This window comes from Megalops cyprinoides, chromosome 14 (genome assembly GCF_013368585.1).
Source record: "Megalops cyprinoides isolate fMegCyp1 chromosome 14, fMegCyp1.pri, whole genome shotgun sequence".
In the NCBI taxonomy this organism is placed as follows: Eukaryota; Metazoa; Chordata; class Actinopteri; order Elopiformes; family Megalopidae; genus Megalops; species Megalops cyprinoides.
Window position 1 is genome coordinate 15,218,838 of NC_050596.1, and position 27,207 is coordinate 15,246,044.

Here is a 27,207-nt window from a genome sequence, read left to right on the forward strand (position 1 = left end):
GTATGTGTATATGAATAAGGAAAACATATGTGGAAAAAAGTAAAAAAACACAATATAGGACAACAGGGGTGGTAGGATTTAACCATAAACAAAACAAATAAAATGAGTGGGACATCGCATGTTATTAATGAATAAATGTTATAATAGTGTAAGAACCTGAACTATTGTTTGACTGAGGGTGGGAGGGTTCCTCTGATGCTGCAAGGGCCTCCAGTGCCTGTAATGTAGAGACCACAGCATCATCAAGGGTTGTTTCACTGCTGCCTTCCCCTTGTGTGGGAACAGCATCAATCAGGGATACAGGAATGCTGCTGTTTGTGCCTGGGCCATTCCCTTCTGTTCCCCTCGAGCCGTGGTGTTCTTCCTCATCTGAGCTGTCCCTGAACCCGGGCGGGGGAGCAGCAATGGCCAGATTAAGAGAGTGCAGGAGGATGTCATTGTCCTCCTCGTCGTCGCCCTCTGGTGGCGGGAGGGAGGTCAGGTCGATGATGTCGTCGCTAGAGCCCGAGAGCTTGAGGAGCGTGGTCTTCTCCACCTCCCCGACCACCATGTCCTCCTCGCAGCTGGCGTCATCCTCGTCCTCGGCATCGTCCGTGGTTTCCGCGTAGCAGATGTCGTGCAGTAGGGGCTCCTCGATGCCCTCCGTATTCCCGATGTTGCTGTAGACTGCGTGGGAGGCGTACTGAAAGCCTTCACCATCCACTGATGGATCCACATTTTTAAAGTCCTCATTGTTTTGCAGAAACATGGCTCTGTGATCATCTAAAATCTCAGGGGTTTCATCCAGTAACCTCTCATATCCCAGGTTTTGGGGGTTAACACTGTCTAAAGGGGGGTCTCCAAATATAAAGGACACCTTAGCGCTTCTGGGAGAGTCCTGGGCTTTGTGTCTTGGCACAGACAGAAACGGCTGAGAGTGCACACTTCTATCCCCCCTGTTTGCCCTCTCACCCATTTGCACAGCATGCTGGGATGACTGGACCTCTGTGAAATATATTGGAGTGACTTCATTTTCACTCCCCGTATAATCTGGGAAGTCAGAGTCCTTGCTATAGGGCTCTCTCATGCCAATTTGAGTATTAGGGTCTTCACATCCACTAAAGGAGGTGCTGTACGTCCATTCAATAGCTTGGTAGTTTAGCTTCCCCCTGGGATCCTGGCCTGCAACGGGAAAATAGGTAAGATGTCAATTGTGACTCATAGAAGCAGAACCTTCCACTTGGTAAACAGTTCATTCCAGTAGCATAAGGCAACCTCAATCTGCTATTCTAAAAACCACACACACACACACACAAATATTGGTTGATACACTCAGCCATAGATGAAATACCATCAAAGTTTATACGTCAACATTATGTAACACTAGAGAAGCTGGGGCACAACAGAAAATTTACAATATAATGCCATAAAGCAGATTTAAGAGTAATTTGAAATAAGTGAGCACACACAAACGTTTACCCACCTGCATCCACACTGCCTGCGTTACTGCTGTTGGCCATGTTGAAGATGGAACGGCGAGAGTCCACCAGCAGTCTGTAGTACCCAGCAGTCAGGCACGCTAGATTCATGGCATCACTGGATTCCATTATCAGGGTGATGGGCTGTGAAACACAATGGTGAGACGATCATGCATTAGAAAGCTTTTCACCTAGGGCACATGAGGTTATAAAAACTGCATTGCAGAGATGCAGTCGATCGGAATCCTGAAGCGCTGAAGAAGCCTGTGCTCCCTCTGTATAAGCTGCTCAAAATAGTCTGAGAACCTAAAGAAAAATAACTAAAAAGTACAGCTTAAGCATTCCTTTGTGTGCTTCATATAGGCTTGCTGAGGCTCTACACCACTAAGATACCCAGTAACTCTTCAAGATAAAGGAAGTTGTGTCCTTCATCCATTTAGTACTACTATCACTAATGACATACACAAGGATGCTATCATATTAATGTAATGTAGTCATATGATGTCTTCGTTCCACCATTTCTTGGATAAGAGTGCCTCCAAATAAATATACATGTGCAAATTCAACATTTGCAAGTGGGGCTACTTCACTAGTTCTTGTGTTGGACTACATCAAAACATTCACCTCCCTGCAAAAGTTATAAACCTAGTCCAAACCATGGCTTATGTTTTCGGTAAGTGCCATGAAACATAATTCAGTGGCTAATATTAAGATCTTTGTGGTGAGAGATTAATAGATGAGTGAATGCTTTGATCTCAGACCGAGCTCTGGCCCTTGGACTTCGCCTCACCTTGACGTCCAGGACGTGCAGTTCCACTCTGATGTTCTTCTCGTCCTCTGTGTACATTTCGATGCGGTTGACGTGGCTGAAGTCAGCCAGCAGGGCTACCAGGTTGGTCTTGGTGTTGATCACGTGGCTGATGCCGTACCGGGGCCCCACGAGCAAAGTCACCTCCGTGTGCTTTTCCCCCTGCTGTGGAAGGAGGCACAGAACATTCCCTCCATTATATGCCCCAACGTCTACAGCAGCAGCATGGTGGGAGTGGTCTTTTTTGTGTTATTAATTACGTAAGCTATGACATTTACCAGAAGTGTTGATTTGAACACTCGGCCCCCGTACAATCTCAGATCACTGAGATACTTCAGGTAGTGCACCTTTGCTTGTAAAGCAGTTAGCTGAAAGAAAAGTGGGATACATCATTATATGTAAATATAATTTAACAATAATAATTCAAAATAACTGTAAAACCATCCAGTCAAAACTATCAGATGATACAACAGAATACAGTGATTCTCAACCTTTTATGTTTAAAATGTGCATTGGATTTACATGACATGTTTCATGACGTTTTATACAGTATCCCTGAAATGAATTTAACAAACATGACTTTAGAAAATATTTATTTAAAAGTTATGCAAAACTATTATACAGTTATTAATATTATACATATGAATCAACACACTGAATCAGACAGAGGTTTCAAAATGTTGCCATAATCCAAAGGCTGTTTATATTTTAAGGTTATTGTCAAAAAATGAGGTGACATAAGGACGATACCACCAACAGGACAAGCAACACTCAAAACATTTGAAAAGTCTCCAATAGGGGGCAGCCCTGTCAAAAATACTGTGCAATTCATGCACAGACTATGATATGGACATTTTGGCATCTGGAGACAGAATATAAGAGTACTAGTTAGTATCATAAGGGAGGAGGATGGAAAACAAAACAAACCAAGCAAAAAAATATGCCAGCTGTCAGCTGTTTTTTGAATCTGGGTTTGCTGAGGTGAATCTTCAGTTTTCAAAACATAATTCACATGATTTAAAAATAATTATTGTAATGCATCCTTTTCACAATGCAAATCTTCAAATCTCTTGAAATTTTTCAGAATGGCAGAGGTGTATGAACCTCATATATTGTGTACATGCATACATCCATGCCGCCAGAGAGAGAGAGAGAGAGAGAGAGAGAGAGAGAGAGAGAGAGAGAGAGAGAGAGAATAAAAATAACAGCTGTACCTTCTTGCCTGGTGGCACAAGGTTCTGGTTGGTTTTGAGAATGTGGGTCAGGGCTTTCTTGATGTTCTTTTCCTTCATGCTGGACAGCACATTTGGGGGGAGGAAAAGAGCCAGGCCCCACTCTTTCCTATAGAGACACACTCCCATTACTGATTGGTGCCCGGTCTTCAAGTACCACAGACACTGACTTGACTCGTTTCACTGTTGAGCAATATCGCTCATAGATTTTCAGGACCATAAATCTCATGCTGTTGTATACACATTGAACAAAAGTGTAACCTCTGCATTAATTTGTCAGTGTTTAGGACAAATGGAACCGCAGGTACTGTAGATTGAACAGAGGACCTTATTTCACATATTGACCATGTAAGATTCGACAAGACAGGCAGCACCATCATGAAGGACAACAATCCACAGCCGTTCCCATTCATACATTTTAGAACACTTACTAATTGCTGATTAATGGCTGGTATTGAGCACAGGATGGACTTTCCCAAGGATTCCTACCTAACAACGCTTGGCTGCATTTAACTGATTTCATGCTTTATAAAAACTGGGCTCATTGCAGTTGCTTTTGTCTTTCTGTTGCTCATTGCATCTGCAGCTTTTAAAAATGGAGAAGTGGTGTGCTTGCATTCGTGGAGAAAACTGAATTTCAGTGAGGCGGAGGGACTCACTCAATGTATTTGAGGGAGACCTTCTGAGTCTGCTTGGTGGTGACGGTAAGGATGTACATCTGCAGAGCGGCCAGGCGGAGGGCCATGTCATACTTCAGCTCAGACCCAAAGCGCTCCAGCACCACATCATTACAGCTCTGGAGAGAGAGAGAGACAGAGAGGGGGTCAGAGACCTTCCACTCCCGCATCTACTCTGCTACTCTTGTTTTACTTACGGTTGTTAGAATGTTTTATTTCTATGCTGACTGTCACTCAAAACAAGACATTTACATTTACATTTCTTCATTTGGCAGCACTTTTATCCAAAGAGACTTACAAGTGAGGCAGAGTACAACACAAGCAAAAAGCCACATGAGGAGTCAACAATATTAGAAGCGCTGCATGACCAAGTTTCAATAGATGGCCAGACAAGGTACGAGCTAGATGGTAGAGATCCGAGTGCATAAAACTATAGATTTAAATTATTCTTAAAGGAAAACAAGTTTAAGACATGAAAAATTGTTTTAGATGGCAGTGTTTCAGATGTTCAGATGTTCAAGACATTCAACAATATTAATCTGGTATCCAGTTCTCACAGGTATTCGGCATATCATGAATCAGGATAGGATATATCTGCAGTCATTACAACTCTAGTGTCATGACGAAAGCTGGAAATAACAAAATCCAATAAACACAGTATATTCATGTTCAGTGTACCTGCACATAGAGGTATTCAAAAGCCATCGCATCTCTCCTGAGCAGGTCAACAGGGTCCTTTGGAACGAAGGTTATTCGGAAAAAGCACTTCATCTTGTGCAACCCTGGCCTTTGTGTCACCTGGTTGAGAGAACAGAAGATGAGGATTAATGCGACTCAAAGACACTACCCTCAGAACAAAGCTCACGGATATAAGGTTTCAGAAATATTTCATTGTTGTGAATGTGCAGAAAAGTGCAAATATATGCAGAACATCCCAGACCAAAGACAAAAAAGGAAAATATGTTTTTTAGATTTCATTTGAACAAAACAGTTTCTCAAATATTAGACATCAAGCATGTAATGATATAGCAGCGCGTGGTATTTACACTGGCTTTGTGTCAAAATCACTTGCTGCAAAGCAAGAGTTATAGTTCAATCATAACCCATCTCCAAATCACACTGAAAAAAAAAAACATGGATGGTAGAGCACAAGAGCAGGAGAGTCGAGATAGATCTACGCAGTAACAGAACCCCCAGATTTGGGCAGCAATTTATTATCGATTTAGTTAAAGTAGGGGCTTTCAGGGCCTTTTTATTAGTAGCAGAAGCCAGTCATGCACATATACTGTCGGGAGAGTCTCAGGACATCTTCTGTGTAAAATCTCACCTGAGATAGCATCTCCTGTTCGTGGAGGAGCAGCAGCTTGCTCGTAGTCCCTTCTGAGCGTTGTTCCAACATCAGGGAGAAGTGCTCAATGCTCTTGATGGACAGCTTCTCTTGCAGAGTCAAGATAACGTCCTTTCACACAGAAACATGCAAATATCACTTTCGATGCAAACTTTCAAGCGCTTCAAGAGGCATTGCATGACAATTCACACAAGCAAGAGATGCATGTATGCCAGGATTATTATTGACAGTGCATAAAATTTTTTTTGTCAAGCTCAACGACATGAAAACATCATGTCGTTGAGCTTGACAAACGTGTATTCACTGTCATTCTGTGATGGGTAAATACATTGTGTCAGCTAGAAAGTGGATACTTTATTGCTTAAAAAAGGACTTTCTGTGCATACGTAATACTCAATTAGTGTATGATTTTCTTTTTGGATGATCTGAAAGCCATTACATAACTGGAAGGGATGAATTACATCTTGTGTAGTCAAATCTCTTTGAAAAGGCAAAAGATGAAGTTCAGTCTTACACACTCTGGCCAACATCCCATCTCACTGATGTATAATTAGGATGAAACCACTATATTCACAGGGTTTTAGTTCTATATTTTGGCTTTCACTTGATTTTATCACTAATTAATAAAACCATAAAAAGAGACATTTCTGTCAAAAGAAGAAGGCCAGTCTTGTATGAAATGTGCCTAGTGTGTATACAATGTCGTCTCAACTGATTTATGAAAACAATACTGCTGTAATTCAATGTTTTTCTGAGGGCTCTCACCTTGATCGAAGTACTGCTGTCAAAACGAAAAGACTTTGTCTGTCCATTTTCCAGGTATACTTTCAAAACGTTTGGCATGAAAAGAAGTGAGTTATCCTTCACAGTGTCCTGAAAATGGAGGAACATCAGCCATTAATATACCAAAAGGGTTTTAATGAAATCGCATTTAATCACTATTCATTAATGTTTCCCCACATGCAATGTCAAACACAAACACACACAAACACACACTAACAAATGCTGTATATAAATGCAGATGCACCCATTCCTATAGTTATGTGCACTATGTGATCAAATGAGAGGTCTGGGTGTGAGATGTAAATGAAAGTGAACTCTCCAAGAATTATTTGTGAGGAGACCCTTAAAAATTATGTAAAATCAAAAAAATCATATACCCTTTCACTGGCCATCACTTTCATACATTTATACCATTATATTGCAAATTTTCCACTTTAATGCACTCTGTAGACATTGTTCTCATATTTGCCATTATTATTTTGATGTCATACAGATGACAGTGATTTATAATAAGGACATTACATGGATGCCCAGACATGTCATGTAGTGTGACTTCTATACTGAAAATACAAATTATTGTGTCAGAAATGGAAATTTTGCTCTTTGTAAAGTATTTGAAATTTTCCACAAAAATATTTACCTTTGAATGGCCACTTGAAATAATTTTGAAGAGCTATGAGAACTGTGTACCTGTGCCTTTAATTTGTTACTTGTCAGTGGTGCTTTTTCATGCTCACTAAAAGGGTGCTTAGGCACACTTCAGTATGCAAACTACACTTCGGTTCCCTGAGTTGGGTATGCACTCTGAATTAGAAATACATTCATTAGATGAGGTGGAAGAGAAGTGGTATAAATAACTTGCCTCTCCAAGTTACGTCAATTAGATTTTCTTTTCAGTTTTACATGCAATATGCAGGCAAGCATTTCAAGGGTTGTGCAATGACAGAGCATGCTTTGGGACTGTGTAGAATATAAACATGGCTTTATTCAAAACACTTCCATGCAAGACACCTGATAAAGTGTGATTGGCTACTTACTGGAACCTGACCATTTATAATGACCTCTTCAGCGAAGCGCACTTTGACTGGGTTTGACTTTAACTTGGCCTTTTTTGCAGCGCTGATGAATGCAGATTTGGGAGACTGAAAAAACACAGAGAACCAGTTTGCAGCTGGTCTACCCTGTCAGAGAAGCCATGACCATTTCCTCTGGTTTCTGGAACAAAAAGCCCCTTACTCGCCGAGGGCGAAATGTGTCACAGTCCTCTGGTTCCGTCCAGGTCAGTATAAAATGTACGTGTTTTCAGTAATGACACATGACAGCCAGTAGCAGTCCACCATGGGAAGAGTGTTATATGATGGACACTCAGGGCCCTTCTTGCATGTCTGCTCCACTTGACTGAGCTATCATGACATTTAACGAAGTAGCCTGCAGAAAGAGGAGCCCTCCTCCCCAGACACATATGAAAGATAAATATCCATTTGTACATTTGCCCTTTAACCTTTCCCCCTTTGGAGTGGCCAATTGATTGGCCCACTGTTGTTAGGCACTTTCATACATCTAAAAAGAGATGTACAGTTTTCAGTAGGTGGCTGTCGATGTGAATGGGGGACCTTTCAGTGTGGTCTTTCACTGGCCTGGCTGTGTGGTACGATGGTTTGGAAACTAGATGAGACTATTTGCTGTGCCCTGAGCAAGATAATTAGCCTGAAGTCCCTGAGGAACAATCCCGATGCGTAAATGGATTGACTACACCATCTACGAAGCAGATATACAAAACTAAGCATAACTTGGGTTTGATTCCTTCAACACAAAAAAGAAGTGTAATTATTTTAAATGATAAACAGACAGACTTTTTCTAGTGAAAATACTGGAAGATGGCACATCTGCCATAAAATGATTCCAAACATGATTTTAATTATTTTAAAACATAAAATGAGAGTATATGTGTGTGGGTGGGTTCCTGCTTCCAAAACCCATTCCATGCAGGTTCCTCATTACAACACATTTAACACAATATCGCCTTTCAGAGCCTGTAATTAATGTGATTACAATGCTATATGCACATGAGGAGGAGGACACTCCCACTGCTGCTGCTCGCAGCCAATCACATTGCGTCAGTGCTGCTTTGTCTGATAAATGGGAACAATTACAGTCTTAATTAAGAAACCGGAGCTCATGCGCCTGTGTCTTGTGGGATTCTGAGGCTCTGTTTCTGTAAGCTAGCTCTGGAGCAGAGGCACTTTCTAAAGATCAGACACACTCAGCTCTCCCGACATTCTGAGGAAGCCGGGAAACATCATTAGAGCAAATGAATGTTAATAAAAGCAGCTAATTTCGGGAGCCGCTATCCAAAGTAGCATAAATGAAAAGATTTCATTTACAAGTCCAGGCCGGTCTCCTGAGTGGTAATTAATGTTACCGTTGTGTACGCAGACAATGCTCCCCTCCTTGAGCAAGTCAGCATAATGTGGTACCTTTCCATTACATTCCATCTTCAGCTGACTTCAGACTTAAACAGGAATTTGACCGATGCTCTAAACTCAATTTGATATATCATATCAGCATCACATTATAAGAAATTGATTCTCTTATTGTTGGTTTTATTCTAAGGTCACTGCCCTGCCTTCAGCCTGGCACTGCCCGTGGGGGCTGAGGCGAAGGGTCAATTTGGGTCTCATGGTGGGGGGGAGGGATGTTACGACAGTGACTTCTCTAATGTGGAAGGGACACACTTGGAGAGATTTCACTGTTTGGATTGAAGTCCTTTCGAGTTGGCCGAGGCTAGGCCTCACTCCGTGTCATCCAAACAAATGGAAATTGTCAGGGAATAAGGGCGCCAATGGAGACAAGTGGACACTACTCAGCCTCTTAGCTTCAGACACGTACAATGCGGCAGGCAGCAGAGATCAAGCTGACATTGATACTGTACTGCCTTAGGGTCTACTCTCAAGCTGTGTGAATAAAACCCTTTGAAGTAGGTGTACTTACCGGGTAAGGCTGAATAACTGTCAACACGATGGATTCCTTACAGCTTCTACAGAGGGAGAACACATGAATACATTTTATTCAAGGTTAAAACTAAAATACATGCATTAAACAGGCACTTGGTACCATGCATAGCTGCAGCAGAAATCACCTGCATGAGATCCAATTCTTTCAAAACCGACATTGGCCTCGGAGCCCACAGACACATACCTACAGAATGTGCAATGACATCTTTATAGAAAAGAAAAGTTGATTTATCTGAACTGCCATGTGTTTCAGGCATCTGACAAGTAAAAGGAAAAAACATTTTATTTCTGTAGAAATCTTCTTCTCATGAATAGCATCACAAGTTGACAAAAGCTTCATTCCCAAGGGTGTGGGGGCTTTCTCTCATTCGTGCGGTCACATGTCACTTGGCTCAGTGATGGAGAGTGTGGGTCAGCTGGGGACTTTGCATGCAGAGAAATTGCTTGCTATCACAGATGAACTCACAGCACATTAATCTGGAGGAGCATCTTGCCTGCGTGTTTCCTGTTGCTCACCAAAACCGCAGTAACACTTGATTGCTGCTGTCATATATTTACTGTTTACTCAATTCTTAATTGTTAATTGTGTTTTTTAGGGAGAAAGGAGGAAAGCTGTGACATATACAAAACCATTCCCACGGTACACAAAATTACATTTAGGAATAACGAATCAAGTCAAGGTAGAGGATACAATCGATTATAACTAACAGGCATCTAAATCTTTAGAGTAAATTGGATGTTGTGCTCAGCTTTCACAATCAAGATGAAGAAGTATTCTTAAACCCTTCAGAGGATCTTATGACAGAAAGATTAATTTTTAGTACACTGCGAGAGAGAATTAGAATTCATCCATCGGGCACATTTCCCTGATCTCAACATATTGCTTGAGCATGAGATGAAGAAAGCAAATACCCATATTATTTCTGTCACATCACTTTAATGCATTTCATGCCTTTTTGTTTTTTTTTTACAAAATGTTTTAAAATGTCATCCATCGCATTGGGACAGACATAAATAATTCAGAGCATGTTTCCTGTGACATTTATAATGAATAAATGTTTGTTGTATTCCCATTCTCATTTTATTATTTCATATCACAGTGAATGCATCTTGGTCCACCCAAAAACAAGTATCAATCAGATTACTTACATATGATGATACTATTTAAAAACACTATTAAAAATGTTAACATATTATAAGAAATAAATGTGAAAATATTTACAAATTTTTAGAATGATTCCTTGTAATCAAAGGTTTAAAAATACAGAAAGCATTCCCTCCTTTCTTTCCATGTACTGAAAAGGAAATACTTTAATGCAATATGCAAGTGCATTTAGCATTTCTTCAGATAACTGTGCACCTGTGATGATGAAAAATATGACATGTTGTGTGTTACAAATGCCAGCTCTTTGCACTTTTGTATCTCACTGCTTAAGTGATTTTTTTTAGATTTTAACATGGTTTTCTGCAGGGGGGATCTGTTGAGTCACATCAAATGGAAATCACTGAGCCTAAGGGGTATTGCTGGGGACAGTTTTGTTAACAAACATGTCATCAATGAGGAAAGCTTTGTGCGTATTTAACTCCACACATTTCTGCAAATGTTTGAAGGTGTGGGTGGGTGGAGGATGTCATGGGTCTACAGAACACAGCCTAAATTCTGTTATTGATATAATTATTTCAAATCAGTTGTTTCAGGACAGTTCTCTGCCACTCTAAGGTTGAAAGGAATGCTTCAAATGTGTAGGCGAGCAGACCCAGACACAATTACCCCCCAAAATCAAAACAGGTTTGCTGGTTTAATTTGGACACGCAGGTACATTACCTTACAAGGTCAATGACTCGCTCCCTGGGTGCTGCACTGACCGGCTCGTCGTTTATCATGACGATCTGATCCCCTGGAATGAGCTTGCCCTCAGAAGGACCACCTACAACATGCACAGGATCAGAGAATCAGACCACTCTGAACCAATAAAGTCAAAAAAAGGTAAACTTGACTCATAAGCAAAACACAACTGGTGATGTAAATTAATATGATTTGCCTGTCTTGTACACATGAATAGAGGGTCATTTCATGCGATGTAATGATATGTCAAAAAGCGAGTTTTTCCTGTAAACACAAAAACAGTGAAATAATCACTGCAATAGATGCTTATGTGAAGGTATGACTGACAGAGAAAAAAAAACAATTATCTTTCATTCATACTGCAGTGTTTTGTCTTTATCTTTTGTGTACTGTATCACTTTGAGTCCCATAAAATTCAAGATGTGCTCAAATGCTATTTTTTGATTCCTTCTTTTTATTGCTGAACACAAGGGAAATGAAGGCATTCTGTTCTGAATATGCGCATGGATTTTTGAATGCAGTAATTATTTGCAGTGAGTCTGTTTGACTGTGATAATGTAATCCTCAGACTAACTATCTCTTTCTGGAGAGGAGAGGTGGAGGCCATGCGAGTGATTCAAACACTGGTTATTTCTATATGGAGAAGAAAAAAAAAAACAAAAAACAAAACCAAACACTGTATCCTTCCATTTACTTTGCAGCCTCGTCCTGTGAAATGCCCCAAGGTGGTCTCACTGTGGTGTGAGCCTTTATCCAGTATGCTCTATACTGGCTCCCTCCAGACCGTCTCTGCGATTCCGCTGACTCATTACTATGATGCCTTTTTATGCTTTGGCCACATGCTTCAATTAGACCTTATTTGGTCTCAGATTGGGAAAAACATTAATGAGTATGTTCTGTCTTAATATGAGCCTGCGAATAATGGTAAAAAACATCATTGAGCTTCCGTTTCAAAAAAGCTCTTTGGTGTTTCAGTGGACAGCATTGCCACAGACAAAGGGTTCTGGCCTTTGATCCAGCTGTTCTTATTTACCCAATGGGAACCTGAATGACTTGTTCTTAGAGCTTTCAAACAGCTGCTGGTGTAACTTTAATAAATGTGTATCACCAGAACTAAGAATGGACACTTCTAAATGATGATTTCCAGCAAGCAGTTTTTTTTTTTAAATTATTATGATGTTTTTTTTTATTACACTCACTGACGATTGATCTTGCTTTTGGCCAAATCGTGGTGTAGTTTTATTAATGCTTGAACGAAAAGTATTCACGCTGAGTACCAATCAAATTCCTGCAGCTGTGTTAGGCCAAATAATCAGGAGGAAACAAAATGATATTTGCACACTGCACACTTTGGTTATGTTGATAAAAGCTGAAATCCACAGTCACCTTACTGCCAATGTACTGATTGCCTGTGATTTAAAAGAATGTCAATGATATGTCTAAGGTATTTGCAGTATGATGTTGAAAGACAACAATCACCCAGTTACCTGGGGTGACGGAGCGGACCACCACCGGTTTCTCACTGCCTGCCACAAAGCCGAATCCCAGGACTGGGTCCCGTCTCATCTCCACCTTGCGGGGCGCTGGGGGTACAAACTGTCCCCCATCCAAACGGACCTCCTCCAGCGAGCTGCTTTTGGATACGTGACTGTGGGAGAGGAAACATATGTCACTTTATTTAACACTGGCATTCTGAGTGACACTGCATACATCCATACAACATTACATCAATCAGGCCCCATCTCTGATTAATACACACTGATTAGTGCTCGCGCACACACACACACATACACACACACACACACACACACACATGCACACACATCTGCATATTTATAGACTCACTAGTATGCTGAATACTGTTTTTACCATTTTTTATATTAGATGGATGGCAGAGATCCATACAGTGTTCTTAAGAAAGTGGGCAGATGACTCATACAGCATTTAGGGTTTAGCATAAACTACAAGACTTAATCTGTGGTGACAAACCACTCCCTGAGAAGGAAACTGTGCTGCCCATGACCATCATATCCAAGTATATGCCTACAAAAGTCACACTGGGAAGGAGATAAGTCATTGCACAGGCTCTCATGAGCTGGAAAATGATGGTTTTCAAGAGAGATACTTGGGCTGTTAATTTTTTTAAGGCAGAAAACTTATAGAAAGAATGTTTAATGATAAACATGTCAGAAATATGAAGAGGACAGAGGAAAAACTTTCAAACGTATTGAATTTGATTAATACCAGGTACATTTCAGGGTTTGAGTTTGTGTCCACTTAAAACGAGACACTTCACTGTTCAATCACTTTCTCACATGGCATATTCAATTGAAGACTGATATTGATTTTAAGGTCCTTGTACCAATTAAAGTCAATGACATAAATCCCAGGGTAGCTTTTTGTTGGAGGCATCAAACATATTGAATGTAACATACAATAGAAGCCTGACTGATAAATATATTGTATGTCCAATCATTTACTTCTCTGGGTTTAATTTGTTCAGAGAACAGCCCTGGGCAGCCTTTAAAACACCCTTAGCACAATTATACCAGCAGTATGCATGTGTTCTATTGATAAAAAGCCACACTCATTTAAAAAAAGCAGTGTCTCTGGAGGAAAATCAATAATTGTTTTAATCCAGTATTACCTTTTGTTATAAATAGCACAGCAATTTTGTGATTTATTTCTACCTAAAGGAATTAAGATTTAATGTAAGTTATGGCAGCAGGGTTAATCAGCCCCTAAGTCAATCACTGGGTCCAGTCAAAATGGTTTACATGGTAAATTGTTAAATGAACATTGCATATGCAAATTCTGAGATTAATTCACCTGGCAAACAAATGCAGCAACCTTGTATTTTTTTAAAAAAGCAAGAGAATGCATGTCTGTGTTTCCATAATGAATATTTTACCTGTTTCTCACAAATATGACCATAACAAAGCACTCACTGCAATTCAGATGAATAAGAGTAGTTATGAAAGGGTACTGTGTAAACATAACCAAATGAAAAAAAAAGACTTGCTTTTTGTCATTCACCCACTAAGTCCCAGAATGCACTGCTATCGCACAGCATGTCCAACTTACGTGAGAATCCTTATTCAGGTTTACACCTATGGGGAAAGTGATGCCAGAGTTTGAGCGTGAAATTGCTCCTTTTATCATCTCCGTTCCTCGGTATCGAATATTGGTGAGAGGCTGTCTTTCATTTCCTCGCCCCTATTCTCCCATCGCGCCTCTGTGCTTCCACTCAAATAAATGGCTGGAAATACAATCCATCCCCTATGAAAGTGCTCTCGCGACGTTCCTTTCCACGGTCTTTTTCTCCTCTCCCCTTTTGCCTCTTCTTCCTTTCAGCTGCAGATCTCCCTGTCTTGCCCACACTGTTGGCTAATTAAAGCTGTGGGCCAGGAAGGCAGTGTGCAATTCACCATCACTCCTGACACTTGTTCCACCTCGCGATGAAAAGGCACAATTAATCTTTCAAACCACTGCGAGGGAGCGCGGGGTGCAGGAGGTTGGGTAGACATTTACACAGCAAGCCAGAAGGCAGACATGTTTGATAACAGACATCTACATAAAACTCTCAGAGGTGGGGAGGTAAATAAATCACGAGAATAAGAACATATAACAAAATACACTGCCATGAGCGGGCTGTTTGGCCTATTTCACGTTACCATAACAATATGAAAGCAAATGATTTTGCATCTAGTGAGCGGTAACTAACACAGTTCTGACATTGGGCTTTTGACAGAATGTGAAACACGTGGAACACAACTTTGCGATGCTCAAAGATTCACCGAATGCTCCACAGATTGCCTCATGCTTTGGTTTAGGTTTGGTCTCAACGGCACCACAACAGATTGCACGCAGTGAAAAACATATGGCCCTCTGCATTCAGGAAGTGAGCTGTCTCATCTCCAGTGCTGGCCACCTGCTATAGATGGCCACCCTCCCAATGTGATGACAGCCCTGCCTCTGATGCTTCCTAATCATCACCATTAGGTGTTAATGGCTCCCCAATTTGAAGTAATTTCCCACAGCCACAGATACATTTACAGTGGCTGTTATCAAAATACATCAGCCCCAATGGGAATGCATTCTAAGCCAGGATGGACTAATTTTGTGGCCATTATTTAAAACAGGATACAGTTGTTCGGCAGAACCATGGCCACCGTTGCCATGGCTGTGGCAGTTCTGCACATCTGATGATTATGATAATGTAGCCGTACCTGCAAGGATGGGGTTCCCGATTGCACAAACGATAATAGAGTCTAATGAGGCATGATTAATTATTGTTTGACAGCAGGAGCCCTGTTTACTAACTACCCGTCAATCATCTGTTGTAGGGTTCTGGTCCACGTTCCACACAGTCGTACGTACAAAACAACAATGTTAACAATGATCAAAGATTAGAATGGTTATGATTGTGATAAATATATAATAGAATTTGTATTGTATCACTTAAATGTCATAATCATTAATTAGCCATGGTATGCTACACTTATACTAAACCATCCATGTATATTACACACATGCAATTCTATATAGTCAGAAATTCGTATAATTCTGTACTTGGTTTATATTTTTTGTTGGGGTGGAAGTTTAGGTCCCTTCTGTTAACTGTAATAACTTATCTGTAATAATCATCTTAGATACACTTTGTCAAGGTGACAGGTTCTTCTATTTTCCCAACCTCATGGAGAAAATAAATGGATAAATATGGCCCCTTTTCTGTCCTTATCGCCTCCGGCTGACCAGGGGATCTCTGGATGTCTGAGAAGTACTGAGCATTCCTATTAGCCAGTGGATTCACACTGATCACTGTCGTGGTGAGACTAAGCCTTCTACCACTCCCATTCACTGCTGTTTGTACGCATTTCAGAACCCTTGTTCCAGCCTACTCCTACTGCAAATGTTCTGCTCCCATCCGGATTCAATGATTTATGACATCCACATCACTTCTCAATTAATCAGTCTTGCACTGGCAGACTGTAAATGTTTTTGTTTGAACTGACATTCCCAGAATTCAGTCTTTTTCTACCGAAGGTACTGTGTGGTTTAGTGAATGTCCCGCCTTTTGAAGTCTTGGTTGAGTCATGATTCATTTCAATCCCACACAACCTTTCCTTAGTGCATAATGGCACATTGTTCTGGTCTTTAAGCAGTCTAGTACCGGTAAAAGAAAGCCCTACCTTGTTTACTCACATGTGAATCTTCATTCTTCATGTGTCCTCCAATATAGAGTGACCCAGTGATGACCCACTGGGTATATCATTTAATAATACTGTTTAAATTATTTTCCATGTAAAGTCCACTAAGGCTATTCTTTCAGAATGTGTTAGATTCCCCTGTCATTTAGGGAAATGCATGATGAACATACTGATGTCATGGTATTAATAGATGGATAATGGTTTAGATAATGCAGCTCATGCAATTCTCCCACTGCCAGCTTTCGGTTTCAATATTTCGGTTTCAACCACTCTGATAAGCAGATGCACTAAACCGACCCAGCACCTCTGACTACCTATATAACTTTTCTTAATCACTCCTTGGTGCTCCAGTAATTCCACTGATTCATATCCAGCCACAATTTTAACAAATATTCATCCATTATTCCTTCAGTTGACTAACAATAATTGCAACAACAGGAAATTACAACAAGAAATGGCAACAATGGTGATGTGGATGTCAAACTATGATTTCAGATAAAATATATATATATATATATAATGCCATAATTAGTGGCTGTTGTTTTCGTCACCTTTTCACCAAAGATAAATTTCTCTATCGATAATCAAGGCATCTGCTCATCTCCACTGCCTCAGGATCTCTCAGAGACATATTTTCCATAGACTTCTAACAGTGTTGAAAACAACATAAAACAACATTTGCAATGGTTGGTGAACATTTCCCAGAAAAAGAAAAAAGTAATATGCATGCTAATACATGTCGAATGCTACTTTTGTTCATTCCCAGATTTTCAGCACAGCCTGGTTGTATTGCATCATACCATGCAACAGTTAGGCACGACAGTATACATATTATTCACATATGCTTGATAAACCATGGAAATACTTCAATAAAATGCATCACAAACTGGAACCATGAGCATAAGCAGTAGTGTTTGATAAAAAGAATTATTTTACAATTTCCACATGTATTTGACATTTTCTGGAGCTTCTCAACACTGTGTCATGAGGATGTCCCATCTGACATTATTTATGGGGTGCCATGCTCCTCAAAACAAGCCTCTGCCATCACACACTATTGATCATTTGCAAACACACATGCCATATAAGACTTCTTGAAAATAACAATGCAAACACAGCACATAATCACAGCACTGCAACCATTTATATTGGACATTCAAAATCAAACTGCATCCTCTATTCACTAGAGACTAAGAATAGAAGAGAAATAAGCCTGTGAAGATTGTTCATGCTGACTGATACATTTCTAGAATGTAAAAGGAATATGCTAGCATAGCGTCGCTAGATGAATGAGCAAAAAAAAAAAACAAAAAAAGCAGAGAAGCAACACTTCCCCCTCCTGCAGCACCAAAAATTATAGCTGAAGCAGCAGTGGACCAAGAGCTCACTTGTTACGAAGGGAATTCCTTTTAAACAAGATGCTGAATGAAAATAACAGCATTTACAAAATCATTTGGTTAGAGAGTGAGATTTCTTCACCTGCTCTTCTTTTTCTCTTCAGATATCCAGTCCTACCAAATGGCCGATTATGCTGATATGTCCTCTCCCTCTGACTCTGACATCTCCAGCGCAATGCCGATTTCATTTAGATCAAAGCCGTTTCTATACTGGTGATTTTAAAGCAGCAACTCCACAGTCTCCTCCATGTCTGTGCTGTCTAGAACAGCACTGCAAGTGCACACTCTCCTGTTCATCTGTGCTCTCAAGAACAGGATTTGGTGTGTGTGCATGCACGTATCTGTATGTGTGTGTGTGTGTTTGCGTGTGTGTGTGTGTGTGTGTGTGTGTGTGCATGAACACGTGTTTTTCTTAGTGTGTCCTTTTCTGTGTGTTGTGTTTTCTTTATGTGTGTCCATGTCTCTGTGTTGTGTGTGTGTGTGTGTGTGTGGTTGTGTGTGTGCGTGCGTTCACATGTATATATGCCTTTATGTGTGTCTGTTTGTGTCCATATTTGTGTCTGGCTGTTAGTGCATTAATATGTGTGTAAGTGTGTGTTTTCAGGGGAAGAAGATCTGGTTTCCAAGGATAAGGATTCTCAAGATCTGGTCTGATTTTGGAAGCTGAAAGACAGAGAATCAGTATTCTGTATGCACAGTGGAGGAATCTGGGAGCTGCGGCATGTCCAGTATAATAACATACTCTGCAGAAGACCCAGAATATCTAATCACTCTGGCCATGCACTTACTTGATGAAACAGTCTCTCCCCTCCCTGTTGGAGGCCATGTCCCATCCATACGGGGGTCCCTGTGATGCACTCCAGGTCCCAGAAGGGGATGGCCAGCCAGACGATTTGGTCTTGTGGCTGAAACGGAAGAGAGGCGAGAACTCAAGCACAGGACACATTACATTTTCCCTCAAGGTGGCACTCACAGAGTGACACCTATGTGGGAAAGGGACCACGCAATACCATTTTTGAATGGGGAAAATGACAATATCATGAGCAGACCCTACATTTAAAATAACTTATCCAAATATTAAAGACATCTTTGGATGAGGAACATGTCCTCTCATGTTAATTCACAGGACAATGAATCTGCATCCCAGAAGAGGTAGCTTGGACTGGTTCATAAGATAACATAGTTGGGTTATGAGGTAGATTTGAGCTTTGGTTTAGTGAATGAGGCACTCCGAATAAGGAAGGATGTATTAAGTACTGCATATTTCCATTAATTTCCCTGGAAATCACATGCCAGGATATACATGAGTTATAACATTCAACTATATAAAGAATCTTGCAAAAAAAAAAAAAAAAAAAAAAAATATATATATATATATATATATATATATATATATATATATATAGATAGATATATATATATATATATATATATATATATATATATATATATATATATATATATATATATATATAGATAGATATATAAATATATATAAATATATAGATTTTTGTTATACCGCACACAATTAGCACAAACATGCTGCTGTAGTCAAATGTGTAGGTTGAAACATGCCATCCATATTAGAAATGCTATGGGAGTCCCACTGTCGTAAAAATGTTACATTGCCCAGAGTCGTGACATGAAGTTACATTGCACATAGTCACGACACAAAGTTAATAAATGTTTTGATAAAAGAAGCCATATGACAAATTTCTGAACCATAGCCTTATCACTCAAGGTAAATCCAATTAATTATGTAATCTGGACTCTAAGGCATAATTGTCATGCTTCACTCCAGTGCTTTTAGACCCATGAAATTGGTTTTACGCTCAGATGTCCCCACTGTTGCTTCGAAAGCCTGATAACACGAGAAAGCTGTGATTACAACAATTTCAAGATGAGTGCACACCATAGATGCCAGTGAAACATAAAAAGTTATTTTTATTTATGTAAAAATGATTGATTGTGTCCAAAACTCTGCCCATTTTTTGAAAAGCTACAATTTCTAATCAAAATGGTTACACACTCCAGATGCGGAATTTGTAATACGTGAAAGCTGATACATGTTTATTCGTAGCACTTTGAGATGAAACCGCTCACATTAAGGTGCACATTCCGGGTAATATTGGATAACAGGAACGACCAAATAAATCCACAACTCTGGTGTGCAATAGCATGAAATCCATTTAACATGTTCCAGCAGACTTCAATCACTGAGATTACCTGTTGAGTGTGCCACAAAATAACACTTTTTATATTTTATTTTATTTTTTTTATTATTTGTTTATTTTTTCTTCCTGGGGTACGAGAACAATTTTCCTTTTTTCCAATAGGCCCATCATATTTCTTGCCTCAACTGCTCGTATACATTTTGTGAAATACCATTCATTTTTTCGACACTGTTATCACAACCTTCAGGACTACTTCCTTTTGTGAAATGACAAATTTCAGTGACAAATTATTCTAAGACTCTCAGAATGTGAAACACATGTCAGAAAATAAAGCCCATCAAAACAGGATAATGTGACATCTAATTAGAATCCCTCTTTCTGACTATTGTATTTCATAAAGGTGCAGGAAATATTAACTCTAACTGTCAACGTGTCATGGCCACGCCTAAGTTCAGTGTTCTTTTCTCTTTGGTCCAACTTATTCTTATACAGGAAGGACTGACACAGTAATCAGACATTTCACTGCTGCAAGTAAACATGTTACCATAACAAGAGACATTTATTTTCACTCAGCTGGCTTCTCACCAAAAGATGAAAGCAGTAACAATACCTCTGAGGAGCTGAAAATGCTTTTACGTCATTTCAACAAAGAGGTATTTATGTACACCTTTCCTATTTTGTGTTCTTTTATAAAAATGCAAATATAATAATACTGTTATAAATTCTGCAAACATAAATCAATCAAGAATTAACAGAATATCCAAAAACACAATGATTCACTGGGCACAGCAATTAGAAAGCAAAAATGAAACAAACAGATCTCAAACTCCAACTTTCCAGAACATTCATCAAGTGGTGTCCGTCCAGCCACATATTTTAATCAATGTCACACCTTATGCAACACAGGAAGGGAAAAATTTTGTGGCAGGAGAAAACCATCTTTGGCAATCCTCAGCTGTGATTGCCCATCTGCATTCATAGAATTCAGTGGGAACATTAAGCCATCTAAATGATGGTCATAGACCTTCCCTCATTTTCATAGGCATTACTTTATAATCAGCTGGTTTCTCTTTGAGACCCAGTTGATGGTGGGAATGCTTACAGCATTTTACATTGTGAAAGGTGTCATTGCTTTGTAGGTTGACACTTTGCATTTCCCTCAAACGGACCGCATGGTTGATGATAACCATTTCCACAGTAACTGCCTCCTGTTCAGCAGTGAACACCTTTCCTTTGCCACCGGTGTGGAATCCTTAATCAATTTTATATATAGTAATCTATATTGATGATATAGATCCCCCCTACCTTCTTTGGGATTCAGGTTCCTCTGGTTCAGGGCCCATAATTGTCTGAACGGTGAAACAATTAAGAGTTGTATCTGTTGTATCTGTATCTGTGTATATGAATACTTTGGGCAACATTTGCTTAATTCAGAGAATAAAATTGATACTTGATTGAGTTTTGTATGAATTGCAGAGACTAGTAGTTATTGTTTTTAAAAAAAAGTTTTACATTTGATTTTGTGTGAAAGCAATCATAAATGTTTAGAAAAAAAAAAAAAGTTCTGGGGGTTCTGCTAATTGCAGAAATTAAGCCAAGTGATTCAAGAACTGTGTACACAATCGTTTTATCTCCCTTTGATACTTTATTTGATGAATTATTTACTTATGAAAATGATGAAAAATTTTGTCAAGATGAACCATTTTTAATTTGTTCAGTTTCCAAATAACTAATCATACATACATGTCAGTTTTACACCCTCAGGAAAGACCGGAAAAATCTTCTGTATTCCTTAAAATGACTGAGCAGTGGATGGCTGGACAGGGACTACCATGTAAATACTGGTCCTTTGGTTCCATTTTTAAGACAAAGGAAACACAATTTTTTTACAGACACTTCTCCACATTAGCAGCTATTATTCCACAATCACATTCAATTGTTATCACATCATTTTAGAATATTTAGACTGTCACATTATGTCAAAATGAGGCATTGTTGAATAGTGTCCCCTCAAATTGTTTCTTTTACTCATAATGAAAGACTATGGCAGCAGAAAACTGCCCGGCAGATTCGGACCAAATCCGTCTACTTCATCCCTTAATCCTTCTCATCATGGAGCAAACAAATCGACACAGTTTGTGGAATAAGAGGATTTGACAGCAGAATGCATAAAAATGCAGCTTGGGCTAGATTTGATGCCATTGAACTAGGCATACAGGGATATTCCTCAAAACTGTGCACATGTCATGAACCACAGGGACTTGTTCTCATAGAGGAGTTTAGCTTAACAAGCTGGAATTGATGGCTTTGCAACCATAATCATTTTGTTTGAGGCTTATGCTTCATTAATAATTTAGCACTATATAATAGTACAGTAAGTGCATATTAATATAACTAATAAAGAACCTGTGCTCTGTGAGACATTTGTTGTGTGGTCTGATTGATGTTTCATTGTGGACATCAATTGAGTTGCTTGCTGTACTTAACTTAACTGTACACTACTTAACTGGCTAGCTTGTTGTAGCATGGCCTACACAAAGAGGGAATATGAATATTCCAAACTGCATTTGAATTGTTAGTAGTGGGGTATTGGACCATTCTTCAAGAAGAAAAGTCTCCATTTCTTTAAGAGATGAAGGAGGTGGAAATTTTCTCGGCACTCTGTGTTCCAGAACTTCTCATCTTCAGTGATCTATTAATCTGTTGATTGTGGAGGCCATGTAACATGTTTGACTTCATCGTAGTGTTCATGAAATCTCTGTTAAGTTCGTTTAGCAGTGCGGAAAGGGGGGTGGCGTGTTGTTTTGGGATATGGAGGCATCTTCTGAAAACAATGTTTGGATCACAGGATGCACCTGGTTACCAAAAATGGCTTCATATTCTATACTGAAACTCTTCACTTGTGCAGAACAATAATCAGATTCAGTGACTCCCACAAGATGGTTGCCTATGCAATAACAGATACACCACCATGTTTAACAGCTGGGAACAGGCAGTGTGGGTAGAATGCTTCCTTTGGCTTATTCCAAACATAAACCTGTCCAGATGTAGGAGAAGAGTAAAAGACGACTCATCAGGGCATATTAATTTCTCCCACTTCTCAGGTTTCGTGCTTCTTACACCATGATAACTGTTGTTGCATATTGGTTTTGATTACAAATGGCTTCCAAATGGCAGTCTTATCTTAAACATTAGCTTTACAAAGCTGCCAATGTATAGTTTTTGTTGAGGCTAGGTCATAGAAGTGTAAATTAAGATCTGTGGTAATTTCTGAAGCCGTTGTTTTGTATTTTTTGGCAGCTGTCTTGTTAATTGTTCATCCATCCCTGCCAGTGAGATTTGACTTGTGACTACTGTTCCTCTTTTCTGATGTGTCATGATTTTTTAAATTTTACAATGTATTTTATATCGTAAACATATTGTTAATTAGAATTGACATTAATATGAAACGTATAGACTCCTTTTATCACCATTTAGTTACTTCAAAATACACACAAAGTACACACAAAACACACACACATACAAACAAGCAGTGCCCTCCATATATATTGTATACGCTGATAAACCACTAACCACTCGTGATGGACATTTCAGCTCATTTTTACATCTTAATTCTAATTCTGGTTCCCCTCAACTTCTGCCTGACCATTCACCACTCATTTCTACTGTGTTTTGTTTTAGAGATGCCACTAGTGCAAAATAAATTAAATCTCCCTTTGTGCAGAGTACCCAGCAGATAGTGTTGTACTCTTTGCCATGGGCATTCTTAAAATTCCTTCCATGGTTTCTTTACTTTCCTTCTACCCGCAGGCCAAATGATTTTTTTGAAGAAAGTCATAATTAGCCACTAATTCTACAATTAGTCAGGTGACTGTGGTGATTGTTTAAACACTGTGCCTACGACACCTGGAGGATAATGATTGAAATTAAGGTTTAAATCCCTGTTAGTCACGTGGTTGTGAAAAACAGAGAGTCATACTTATATTGCTCTATAATACCTATTAACTAGCACTCATTCCACACCACAGTTCTTTCAGTACGTGACTGAAAAGATTTGTTCAGTACAGTTCAGAGACATGTATTGAATTATCATAAAAAAATTCACACAGTCATATACCGAAACTGATTTGATCAGTGTTTGGGGGCATTTACATTCAGTGATTCAGCAGCTCTAATATGCTACCTGTATAGCTGCCCGTCCCAACGTAACCTTCTCTGCCACTCACTTGTCATTTTTGGTCTTCCAGTTTTCCATAGGCTGCCATAGTGTTTGCTCAAAGCCTGCAGGGTTGATTCAGATTAAGTGGTTATTCAGTGCATACAGCCTTTTACAAGTCTGTCACAAGTCAGTGTTTGCGTTGCTTCTTTCCAACAGTACTGTGTAATCAAACATAAATCATCTTGAACTCACTCAGAGTCTTACTAAACAGATAATTTCACATTTCTCATCATTTTTTCACTAGCTAACTCCATTTCTAGGGAAAAATGTCATTAGTAATGTTTTCAGAATAGCACGAACTAATAAAAATAATTTGCTACCATAAGCACTCACAAGCAAAGTTCAACATATGCAGTGGGAGATCACACAGCTCTTTTGAGTTGCGTTCATTTTTTATCTCTGAGTGGGTAGTATGCAGTATTAACCTGCCATTTATTACTCTTAGTTTTTAGGCAATGATACTGAAATGCTCTGTGATCATTATCTTTCACAGGTAAGAAGAGTAGCAGTAACCCTGGGTAAGAATCGTAAAGAGGCCTCTAGTCTGTTCCATTGACATTTTGATGTATCACATTGTGATGACATCTACTGTGATCATATTTACTTACTACAGTGTCAAAATGTACAAGGATTTGATGTTATTTTCTGCAGTATTTTATGAGAGGACTTTATTCCTTCTTTACCTACTCAAGTTGAAAGCCAAATATAATTTCAGTAATATAATCAATCTGCTCCAATGTCTGGGTGGCCTTTTGAAGGGCTTGCCAACAGTCCAGTTAATTTTGTAGCCCAGCTACCCATCGTGTACATTCATGTACAGGTTAATGTAAACTCCATTCAGCATAAGCCCACAAGCAAATGCATCATTACAGGAATATGTGACCTAGTTTGTCCAAAATTTATAAAGTCTAAAATAAACAGGGGCTTTTCTTAGAATTTCTTCTCACAAGGAAACTTAAAGATCATCTGACCTTCATCTTATCTCATCACTAAGCTTATGTCCTTCTATAAAGGCTTGCAGCATCTTCTGGTGAAGTGGTGCGAAACCTCTGGCCAAACAATCAGAGAGGTGGAGCCAATATCACATACCACTATGACTGCATATGGCTGGCAAGTGTAGCAAAATTATCTCTGTCTGTAATATGAGTATGTTATGTAATTTGAGTATATACTGTACATCCTAAGGTAATTAACATCACTATGAATAAGTGGTAAGAGGTATTGGTCTTCCTCGCTCATTGAATTCTGAACTACACATAGAGGCAAAATAGTAGTTAAAATACTAGGAGTGTCCTGTCTACATCCTATCAATCTGTGGATGCCTCTTACCAGCAAACTGGCTCAGGGATATATAGCTGCCATGCTAAAAATTACAGTTGAGCCATGTAGAATAGTAATTAGAGGAATTAACTTTAAACGAGAAGGTTGTAGGTGGGAGTTCCAGATATGGTTATACTCTTGACCAAGGTGCTTAACTTTACTTAATATCACTGTAAAAACAGATTATATGTAAAATCCAAGCTATACAAGTTGGTGTGGATAAGAGCATTTTAAGAGAGCTTGATAGTGTAATCCAGCATAAGAAAGGATGGATCATGAGTTAAAAGCCTAAGTTTGTCACTGAATGACTCTATGCACAATTATTTTAATTGATCCAGTAAATGCGTATCTGTGATGTGCATGTTTCAGAGTATGTCTTCCAAAGTTAATCCTTGATTTTTATCATCCAATAAACATAAAATTCTTTTAGTTCTCCCATATGAATTGTTGTGAGAGATATGCCTCACCAGCACAGACGCTTCACTGACGCAGACCTACACTGACAGTGAACAGCAGACCACAGAATTTCCAACAGCAAAAGCAGCTGTTCTCTTTGTGTTGCTCAGAGGCTGGGCCAAAACTCAACATGTCACTGTCTCTTTCAGTCAGTCATTCAAATCAAACAAAGTGTGACCACATTCGCACATGGCGGGTTAAGAAACAGGGAAGCTGAATTACAGACTTTCTCATCAGGAGTCTCACTACAGTAGAATCTCATCTTTGGACATGAGTCATGTCCATTTGCGACTTACAAATGAGTTCAGGATGATAAGCATTAGGCAAGTGAATAATTGCTTAAGCAGTTGAACTTGCGTTTTCACGTAGCTTTACAACGTCATGAAACATATATATATATATATATATATTCTAATATTATCTAACATTGTTGACTCATTGTATGGCTTTTTCCTTCTTTTGTACTCTGCCTCACATTGGATGAAAGTGTCTGCCAAATGAATAAATGTAAATGTTAATGTAGAAAGACTCTGGTATTGTTTTTTTCAGGTGATTAACAGTGTGTACAACCCTAGCCTTCCTACATAAGAGAGTATTTCACTCCTCTGATCTACTGTTAAAATAATTGACAGTCAACATGAGAGAAGGCTGTGTACTATTGCTAAATTAAACTTGGCTCGACGGTAATATTTTCACCACTTTCAGTTCTGAAATTAAATGGGCACACTGGCAATAGTGCATTCTCAGCATTATTGACAGCCATTTTCAGTGTGTGCTTCAAACATCTGCACGCAGTTGCTGCTCATAGACCATGTAATAGCCAAAACCTGCATGGTTAACAGGGGTCGAAGTTGGCCTGATTTTTCTGGCGTGAAGCAGCTTGACATTGCTATGACTCAGCTAGCAACTGAACCCACACCCTACAGTGAAGGATGGATATTGCCTTTAAGCCCTGAGCAATTTTTGTGTGTCCTTGTGCTGAAAGGTCTAACACTGGGAAATCTGAACTAGTGCTTAGATCCGATAAATCCATCAGGACAGGTAAATAGAGGCTGCCTAATTCTTGAATGCTACACACATGAATAATTATTAGCTTTCATTGCAATATTATTTTGTTTTCCTTGCAGTTTACCCATGTCGATATGCAATGCATGATTACAACTAAGAGTCTGTGCAGCATAAACAAAATGTGTCCTGAGAAGGGTGCACTGACCAGCTCGGACAGCATAAACATTGGTTTGAAGCACAATTTATTGTGAAGGTACA

At 39.3% G+C, this 27,207-nt stretch overlaps 1 protein-coding gene across 2 annotated transcripts in view; it reads right to left on the reverse strand.

The window, feature by feature from the left end:
* Positions 1-27,207, reverse strand: part of LOC118789304 (FERM and PDZ domain-containing protein 4-like) — a 48,713-nt gene that overhangs the window by 3,677 nt on the left and 17,829 nt on the right. For both annotated transcript variants that reach the window (XM_036545648.1, XM_036545649.1), the window contains exons 2-15: positions 18,561-18,677; positions 12,653-12,813; positions 11,145-11,247; positions 9,297-9,342; positions 7,343-7,447; positions 6,288-6,395; positions 5,502-5,633; positions 4,853-4,972; positions 4,157-4,293; positions 3,480-3,606; positions 2,544-2,633; positions 2,248-2,430; positions 1,463-1,601; positions 157-1,161 (exon numbers count right to left, since the gene is read on the reverse strand). In XM_036545648.1, the coding sequence (XP_036401541.1) occupies positions 157-1,161; positions 1,463-1,601; positions 2,248-2,430; positions 2,544-2,633; positions 3,480-3,606; positions 4,157-4,293; positions 4,853-4,972; positions 5,502-5,633; positions 6,288-6,395; positions 7,343-7,447; positions 9,297-9,342; positions 11,145-11,247; positions 12,653-12,813; positions 18,561-18,677 (2,573 nt within the window). The remainder of the gene's footprint in view (positions 1-156; positions 1,162-1,462; positions 1,602-2,247; positions 2,431-2,543; positions 2,634-3,479; positions 3,607-4,156; positions 4,294-4,852; positions 4,973-5,501; positions 5,634-6,287; positions 6,396-7,342; positions 7,448-9,296; positions 9,343-11,144; positions 11,248-12,652; positions 12,814-18,560; positions 18,678-27,207) is intronic.